The 9,450-nt window shown below is 42.0% G+C and overlaps 1 protein-coding gene and 1 non-coding gene across 2 annotated transcripts; both read left to right on the top strand.

The window, feature by feature from the left end:
• Positions 1 to 589: 589 nt before the first annotated feature.
• Positions 590 to 940, top strand: LOC130963024 (uncharacterized). Its single transcript, XM_057889174.1, has one exon. It carries the CDS (start codon positions 590 to 592, stop codon positions 938 to 940), a length of 351 nt encoding a protein of 116 aa, XP_057745157.1.
• A 7,692-nt stretch (positions 941 to 8,632) lies between these two features.
• LOC130964684 (small nucleolar RNA R71) lies at positions 8,633 to 8,736 on the top strand. The gene has a single exon (XR_009080769.1). It is a non-coding gene; the product is annotated as a small nucleolar RNA R71 (small nucleolar RNA).
• Positions 8,737 to 9,450: the final 714 nt, after the last annotated feature.

The following is a 9,450-nucleotide window of genomic DNA, read 5'->3' as shown; positions in this document are numbered from 1 at the left end:
GTTCTCTTTGCCAAAGATTTGGTAATATATCCCAGAGGGATGAAATGCCTCAACAAATTATGCTTTTTTGTGAAATTTTTGATGTTTGGGACATTGACTTCATGGGTCCATTTCCAAATTCTCATGGTCACCTCTATATACTGCTAGCTGTAGATTATGTTTCTAAATGGGTGGAAGCAATTCCGACCCGTACTGATGATGCTAACACTGTTGTTTTCTTTGTTAGAAACCATATTATTTGTCACTTTGGATCCCCACGAGCAATCGTGAGCGATCAAGGCACTCACTTTTGTAACAGGAGACTAACAGGATTACTGAAGATGCATGGGATCATTCATAAAGTATCAACAGCCTATCACCCCCAAACTAATGGGCAGGCCGAGGTGTCTAATAGAGAGATAAAGCACATACTGCAAAAGATAGTCAAGTCTCATAGAAAGGACTGGAGCACCAGGCTCCAAGATGCGCTTTGGGCATATCGGACAGCATACAAGACACCAATCAGGATGAGTCCTTTCCGCTTAGTTTATGGAAAGGCCTGCCATCTCCCAGTTGAGTTAGAACACAAGGCCTTCTGGGGGAATACAACATGGCCTATGAGAAAGCCGGAGCTGAACGGAAGTTGCAACTACAAGAATTAGAGAACCTTCGCCTAGAAGCTTATGAAAACTCCAGGCTGTATAAAGAGAAGGTGAAAGCTGTGCATGATAAGAACATCAAGAGAAGGGAGTTCCAACCTGGGGACTTAGTCCTCCTTTACAACTTCAGAATGCGGCTCCTGCCAGGAAAGCTGAGATCCAGATGGGACGGTCCCTATCGAGTAGAGAAGGCGGAACCATACGGAGTCTTTCACTTGAGCCATCCTTCAAGCCCTGAACTGATAAAGGTCAATGGACATCGCTTGAAGTTATTTCATGGCAAAAAGATGGCGAAAAACTAGGAGCTAGAGATCTTCCTCTTGAAGGATCCACCCACAGCAGAAGACTGAGCTAGTGGAGCGTCCAACTTAAAGACGTTAAAGCAAAGTGCTGGGTGGGAGACAACCCACCATGGTATGATCGTTCTTCTCCCTCTCCTTAATTTCCTTTTTCAAATAACTCTTCTCAGTACTAGTGCCTATTGCTTGCATCTCATTTGCATATTGCATATATATAAAAAAGGGAAAATCGCACGCGACGTGCCAGCGTCGCATGTGCATTGGGAAGAAAAGATAATTGAACAGAGAGTCACGCGAAAGTGTGGATGGAGGCGTGCTTTGGCACAAATGAATCTAAGCAACTGCGTCGTTGACGCGTCCGCGTCATGTGCGCAATAGCCTCCCCACGCGTTTGCGTCACCCACGCGAACGCATGGCCCTGCAATTCGACGTAAAAAGGGTGCATGCCAGTAAGTTGAGCTGGCATTGGGCTGGACTCGTGCTAGACGCACAAGCCCTACCACGCGTATGCGTGCCCCACGCGTCTGTGCCGTTTTCAAATTTTGGCCATTCACGCGATCGCGTCAACCACGCGACCGCGTCACCCTAAAATTTGGCAAATTGAGTTTTCACACAAAGAGTTGTGTGAGCGCGAGGCTGCCCTCGCGCTACTAGCATAAATCATGTCACGCGTCCGCGTGACCGACGCGTCTGCGTCACCTCATTTAAGCGCTATCCGCGCGAATGCGTGACCCACGCATCCGCATCGAATGCGCCGCACAACTTATCTAAATATGCCAAAATATCTTATCTTTTTCTTCCCCAAATCCTACTTTTTCTTTCCCTTTCTTATTTCTTTCTTCCCCTTCCTCCTTCTTCCTCCTTCATTCTTTCTCACTTTCTACTTCATCTTTCTCACCACCATTACCAAGGTTTTTCTTTTCTTCTTCCCTCCTTACTTTTCTATTCTTCTTCTTATTTTTATGTTTTCTTCTTCTTTTTCTTCCTACTTTCACTATCCATGTTTTCTCTTTTTTTCTTTCTTTTTTTAATGGTGTTAGAAATTTATTTGGGTCATTATTTCTTATATTTTGCTTGTGGATTGTTAATGATTTGTTTAACAATTATATATTATTTTTATAGGGTTGCTTGCATGTTCAATTTAATACTTTCAAATACCTTATTTACCATGCATGCTATGTGTTTGTGAAAATGCCCGTATAGCACTATGCATTATTTTTAGATTTCTTTTAATCTACTACTTTCAATGCTTGCTTTTAACAAAAACCCTTTTTATATTTTATCAATTATATATAATGGTTATTACAAATATATTGTTAGTTTGGAAGACTTGGTAATCTAACTTGGACATTGAATGCTTGATCTATGCTACTCATGCCTTTGCCGGCATAACAATAAACACCTTGTATTTAGCTGTCCCCCCATGCACTTTCTATATTTCCATTGTTGACTGGTGCACGAAATTGTGATCATCAATGGCGCCATCAACATGGTACGCTTAATTGCAATCTCAACTCTTTATCACATCTTCTTACAACTAACCAGCAAGTGCACTGGGTCGTCCAAGTAATAAACCTTACGCGAGTAAGGGTCGATCCCACGGAGATTGTTGGTATGAAGCAAGCTATGGTCATCTTGTAAATCTCAGTCAGGCGGATTCAAATGGTTATGGAGGATTAATGATTAAAAGATAAATAAAACATAAGATAAAGATAGAGATACTTATGTAATTCATTGGTGAGAATTTCAGATAAGCATATGGAGATGCTTTGTCCCTTCTGTCTCTCTGCTTTCCTACTGTCTTCATCCAATCCTTCTTACTCCTTTCCATGGCAAGCTGTATGTTGGGCATCACCGTTGTCAGTGGCTACAGTCCCGTCCTCTCAATGAAAATGTTCAAGGCGCTCTGTCACAGCACGGCTAATCATCTGTCGGTTCTCAATCAGGTTGGAATAGAATCCAGTGATTCTTTTGCGTCTGTCACTAACGCACAGCCTTCAAGAGTTTGAAGCTCGTCACAGTCATTCAATCCTTGAATCCTACTCAGAATACCACAGACAAGGTTTAAACCTTCCGGATTCTCTTGAATGCCGCCATCAATTCTAGCTTATACCATGAAGATTCTGATTAAGGAATCCAAGAGATATCCACTCAATATAAGGTAGAACGGAGGTGGTTGTCAGGCACACGTTCATAGGTGAGAATGATGATGAGTGTCACGAATCATCACATTCATCAAGTTGAGGAACAAGTGATATCTTAGAACAAGAATAAGCCGAATTGAATAGAAGAACAATAGTAATTGCATTGATACTCGAGGTACAGCAGAGCTCCACACCTTAATCTATGGTGTGTAGAAACTCCACCGTTGAAAATACATAAGAACAAGGTCTAGGCATGGCCGAGAGGCCAGCCCCCAATGATCTAAGAACTAGACGTCCAAAGATGATCCTAAGATCTAAAATGATCAAAAGATGAAAATACAATAGCAAAAGGTCCTATTTGTAGAGAACTAGTAGCTTAGGGTTTACAAATATGAGTAAATGACATAAAAATCCACTTCCGGGCCCACCTGGTGTGTGCTTGGGCTGATCATTGAAGCTTCTATGTGTAGAGACTTTTCTTGGAGTTAAACGCTAGCTTTTGTGCCAGTTTGGGCGTTTAACTCCCATTCTTGTGCCAGTTCCGGTGTTAAACGCCATAATTCTTGAGCTGACTTGGAACGCCTGTTTGGGCCATCAAATCTCGGGCAAAGTATAGACTATTATACATTGCTGGAAAAGCCCAGGATGTCTACTTTCCAACGCAATTGAGAGCGCGCCAATTGGGCTTATGTAGCTCGAGAAAATTCACTTTGAGAGCAGGGAGGTCAGAATCCAACAGCATCTGCAATCCTTTTCAGCCTCTGAATCAGATTTTTGCTCAGGTCCCTCAATTTCAGCCAGAAAATACCTGAAATCACAGAAAAACACACAAAATTATAGTAAAGTCCAGAAAAGTGAATTTTAACTAAAAATTAATAAAAATATAATAAAAACTAACTAAAACATACTAAAAACATACTAAAAACAATGCCAAAAAGCGTATAAATTATCCGCTCATCACAACACCAAACTTAAATTGTTGCTTGTCCCCAAGCAACTGAAAATCAAATAAGATAAATATAAGAGAATATGCAATGAATTCCAAAAACATCTATGAAGATCAGTATTAATTAGATGAGCAGGGCTTTTAGCTTTTTGCCTCTGAATAGTTTTGGCATCTCACTCTATCCTTTGAAATTCAGAATGATTGGCTTCTATAGGAACTCAGAATCCAGATAATGTTATTGATTCTCCTAGTTAAGTATGATGATTCTTGAACACAGCTACTTTATGAGTCTTGTCCGTGGCCCAAAGCACTATGTCTTCCAGTATTACCACCGGATACATACATGCCACAGACACATAACTGGGTGAACCTTTTCAGATTGTGACTCAGCTTTGCTAGAGTCCCCAATTAGAGGTGTCCAGGGTTCTTAAGAACACTCTTTTTGCCTTGGATCACGACTTTTTTTTCTCTTTCTCTTTTTCTTTTTCCCTTTTTTTCGTTTTTTTGTATTCACTGCTTTTTCTTGCTTCAAGAATCATTTTTATGATTTTTCAGATCCTCAGTAACATGTCTCCTTTCTCATCATTCTTTCAAGAGCCAACCATTCATGAACAACAAATTCAAAAGACATATGCACTGTTCAAGCATACATTCAGAAACCAAAATATTGCCACCACATCAAAATAATTAATCTGTTATAAAATTCAAAATTCATGCAATTCTTCTCTTTTTCAATTAAGAACATTTTTCATTTAAGAAAGGTGATGGATTCATAGGACATTCATAACTTTAAGGCATAGACACTAAGACACTAATGATCATGTAATAAGACACAAACATAGATAAACATAAGCATAAACATTCGAAAAATAGGAAAATAAAGAACAAAGAAATTAAAGAACGGGTCCACCTTAGTAATGGCGGCTTGTTCTTCCTCTTGAAGATCTTATGGAGTGCTTGAGCTCCTCAATGTCTCTTCCTTGCCTTTGTTGCTCCTCTCTCATGATTCTTTGATCTTCTCTAATTTCATGGAGGAGGATGGAATGTTCTTGGTGCTCCACCCTTAATTATCCCATGTTGGAACTCAATTCTCCTAGGGAGGTGTTGATTTACTCCCAATAGTTTTGTGGAGGAAAGTGCATCCCTTGAGGCATCTCAGGGATTTCATGATGAGTGGGATCTCTTGTTTGCTCCATACTTTTCTTAGTGATGGGCTTGTCCTCATCAATGAGGATGTCTCCCTCTATGTTAACTCCAACTGAATAACAGAGGTGACAAATGAGATGAGGAAAGGCTAACCTTGCCAAGGTAGAGGACTTGTCCGCCATCTTATAAAGTTCTTGGGATATAACCTCATGAACTTCTACTTCCTCTCCAATCATGATGCTATGAATCATGATAGCCCGGTCTATAGTAACTTCAGACTGGTTGCTAGTGGGAATGATTGAGCGTTGGATAAACTCCAACCATCCCCTAGCCACGGGCTTGAGGTCATGCCTTCTCAGTTGAACCGGATTCCCCCTTGAATCTCTCTTCCATTGAGCGCCCTCTTCACAAGTGTCTATGAGGACTTGGTCCAACCTTTGATCAAAGTTGACCCTTCTAGTGTAGGGGTGTTCATCTCCTTGCATCATGGGCAAGTTGAATGCCAACCTTACATTTTCCGGACTAAAATCTAAGCATTTCCCCCGAACCATTGTAAGCCAATTCTTTGGGTCCGAGTTCACACTTTGATCATGGTTCTTGGTGATCCATGCATTGGCATAGAACTCTTTAACCATTAAGATTCCGCCTTGTTGAATGGGGTTGGTAAGAACTTCCCAACCTCTTCTTTGGATCTCATGTCAGATCTCCGGATATTCACTCTTTTTGAGTTTGAAAGGGACCTCGGGGATCACCTTCTTCATGGCCACAACTTCATAGAAGTGGTCTTGATGCACCCTTGAGATGAATCTCTCCATCTCCCATGACTCGGAGGTGGAAGCTTTTGCCTTCCTTTTCCTCTTTCTAGAGGTTTCTCCGGCCTTAGGTGCCATAAATGGTTATGGAAAAACAAAAAGCAATGCTTTTACCACACCAAACTTAGAAGGTTTGCTCGTCCTCGAGCAAAAGATGAAAGAAGAGAGTAGAAGAAGAAGAAATGGAGGAGATGGAGGGGGGCTTTGTGTTTCGGCCAAGGGAGAGAAGTAGTGTGTATGATGTGAGAAAATGAGGGGGTGAAGATGGGTTTATATAGGGGTGGGGAGAGGGGTAGGGTTCGGTCATGTATGGGTGGGTTTGGGAGGGAAAGTGGTTTGAATTTGAATGGTGAGGTAGGTGGGGTTTTATGAAGGATGGATGTGAGTGGTGAAGAGAATGGTGGGATTTGATAGGTGAGGGGTTTTTGGGGAAGAGGTGTTGAGGTGATTGGTGAATGGGTGAAGAAGAGAGAGAGTGGTGGGGTAGGTGGGGATCCTGTGGGGTCCACAGATCCTGAGGTGTCAAGGATAATTCATCCCTGCACCAAGTGGCGAGCAAAAATGCTCTTTCTGCCAATCCTGGCGTTAAACGCCGGGCTGGTGCCCATTTCTGGCGTTTAACGCCAGCTTGTTGCCCATTCCTGGCGTTAAACGCCTGTCTGGTGCCCCTTTCTGGCGTTAAATGCCTAGAATGGTGCCAGACTGGGCGTTAAACGCCCATTTGCTGTCTTCACTGGCATTTAAATGCCAGCAAGTTTTCCTCTAGGGTGTGCTGTTTTTCTTTCTGTTTCTCATTCTGTTTTTGTTTTTTCAATTGATTTTGTGACTTCACATGATCATCAACCTACAGAAAACATAAAATAACAAAGGAAAATAGATAAATATAACATTGGGTTGCCTCCCAACAAGCGCTTCTTTAATGTCAGTAGCTTGACAGTGGGCTCTCATGGAGTCTCACAGACACTCAGAGCAATGTTGGAACCTCCCAACACCAAACTTAGAGTTTGAATGTGGGGGTTCAATACCAAACTTAGAAGTTGGTTGTGGCCTCCCAATACCAAACTTAGAGTTTGACTATGGGGGCTCTATTTGACTTTGTTTTGAGGGAAGCTCTTCATGCTTCCTTTCCATGGTTACAGAGGGGTATCCTTGAGCCTTAAACACAAAGGATTATTCATTCACTTGAATGATCAATTCTCCTCTGTCAACATCAATCACAGCCTTTGCTGTGGCTAGGAAGGGTCTGCCAAGGACGATGGATTCATCCATGCACTTCCCAGTCTCTAGGACTATGAAATCAGCAGGGATGTAATGGTCTTCAACCTTTACCAGAACATCCTCTACAAGTCCATAAGCTTGTTTTTTTGAATTGTCTGCCATCTCTAATGAGATTCTTGCAGCTTGCACCTCAAAAATCCCTAGCTTCTCCATTACAGAGAGAGGCATGAGGTTTATGCTTGACCCTAGGTCACACAGAGCCTTCTCAAAGGTCATGGTGCCTATGGTGCAAGGTATTGAGAACTTCCCAGGGTCCTGTCTCTTTTGAGGTAATCTCTGCCTAGTCAAGTCATCCAGTTCTTTGGTGAGCAAAGGGGGTTCATCCTCCCATGTCTCATTACCAAATAACTTGTCATTTAGCTTCATGATTGCTCCAAGGTACTTAGCAACTTGCTCTTCAGTGACATCTTCGTCCTCTTCAGAGGAAGAATACTCATCAGAGCTCATGAATGGCAGAAGTAATTCCAATGGAATCTCTATGGTCTCAGTGTGAGCCTCAAATTCTCATGGTTCCTCATTAGGGAACTCATTGGAGGCCAGTGGACGTCCATTGAGGTATTCCTCATTGGCGATCACTGCCTCTTCCTCCTCTCCAAATTTGGCCATGTTGATGGCCTTGCACTCTCCTTTTGGATTCTCTTCTGTATTGCTTGGAAGAGTACTAGGAGGGAGTTCAGTAACTTTCTTACTCAGCTGACCCACTTGTGCCTCAAAGTTTCTAATGGAGGACCTTGTTTCATTCATGAAACTTTGAGTGGTTTTGATTAGATCAGAGACCATGGTTGCTAAGTCAGAGTGGCTCTGCTTAGAATTCTCTGTCTGTTCCTGAGAAGATGATGGAAAAGGCTTGCTATTGCCAAACCTGTTTCTTCCACCATTATTATTGTTGAAACCTTGTTGAGGTCTCTGTTGATCCTTCCATGAGAGATTTGGATGATTTCTCCATGAAGGATTATAGGTGTTTCCATAGGGTTCTCCCATGTAATTCACCTCTTCCATTGAAGGGTTCTCAGGATCATAAGCTTCTTCTTCAGATGAAGCGTCCTTAGTACTGCCTGGTGCAGCTTGTATTCCAGACAGACTTTGAGAAATCATATTGACTTGCTGAGTCAATATTTTGTTCTGAGCCAATATGGCATTCAGAGTATCAATCTCAAGAACTCATTTCTTCTGATTGGTCCCATTGTTCACAGGATTCCTTTCAGAAGTGTACATGAATTGGTTATTTGCAACCATTTCAATGAGTTCTTGAGCTTCTGCAGGCGTCTTCTTCAGATGAAGAGATCCTCCAGCAGAGCTGTCCAATGACATCTTGGACAGTTCAGACAGACCATCATAGAAGATACCTATGATGCTCCATTCAGAAAGTATGTCAGAAGGACACTTTCTGATCAATTGTTTGTATCTTTCCCAAGCTTCATAGAGGGATTCACCTTCCTTCTGTCTGAATGTTTGGACTTCCACTCTAAGCTTACTCAATTTTTGAGGTGGAAAGAACTTTGCCAAGAAGGCATTGACTAGCTTTTCCCAAGAGTTCATGCTTTCTTTAGGTTGTGAGTCCAACCATATCCTAGCTCTGCCTCTTACAGCAAAAGGGAATAGCATAGATCTGTAGACCTCAGGGTCAACCCCATTGGTTTTGACAGTGTCACAGATTTGCAAGAATTCAGCTAAAAACTGATGAGGATCTTCCAATGGAAGTCCATGGAACTTGCAATTCTGTTGCATTAGAGAAACTAATTGAGGCTTAAGCTCAAAGTTGTTTGCTCCAATGGCAGGGATAGAGATGCTTCTCCCATAGAAGTCGGGAGTAGGTGCAGTAAAGTCACCCAACACCTTCCTTGCATTGTTGGCCTTGTTGTTGTTTTTGGCTGCCATGTCTTCTTCTTGTTTGAAGATTTCTGTCAGGTCCTCTACAGAGAGTAGTGCTTTAGCTTCTCTTAGCTTTCGCTTCAAGGTCCTTTCAGGTTCAGGGTCAGCCTCAACAAGAATGCTTTTGTCTTTGTTCCTGCTCATATGAAAGAGAAGAGAACAAGAAAGTATGGAATCCTCTATGTCACAGTATAGAGATTTCTTGAGGTGTCAGAGGAAAAGAAAAATAGAAGGAAGAGGTAGAAGAATTCGAACTTATCAAGAAAGATAGAGTTCGAATTGTGCATTGAGGAGGAGTATTAGTCCATAAATAGA

This window comes from Arachis stenosperma, chromosome 2 (genome assembly GCF_014773155.1).
Source record: "Arachis stenosperma cultivar V10309 chromosome 2, arast.V10309.gnm1.PFL2, whole genome shotgun sequence".
In the NCBI taxonomy this organism is placed as follows: Eukaryota; Viridiplantae; Streptophyta; class Magnoliopsida; order Fabales; family Fabaceae; genus Arachis; species Arachis stenosperma.
Note: the sequence above shows the minus strand (reverse complement) of the source record. Positions and strands in the feature narration are given on the sequence as shown.

Excerpts from the sequence above, each read along its gene's own strand:
- LOC130963024 (XM_057889174.1), top strand. The coding sequence starts at position 590 with ATGGCCTATGAGAAAGCCGGAGCTGAACGGAAGTTGCAACTACAAGAA.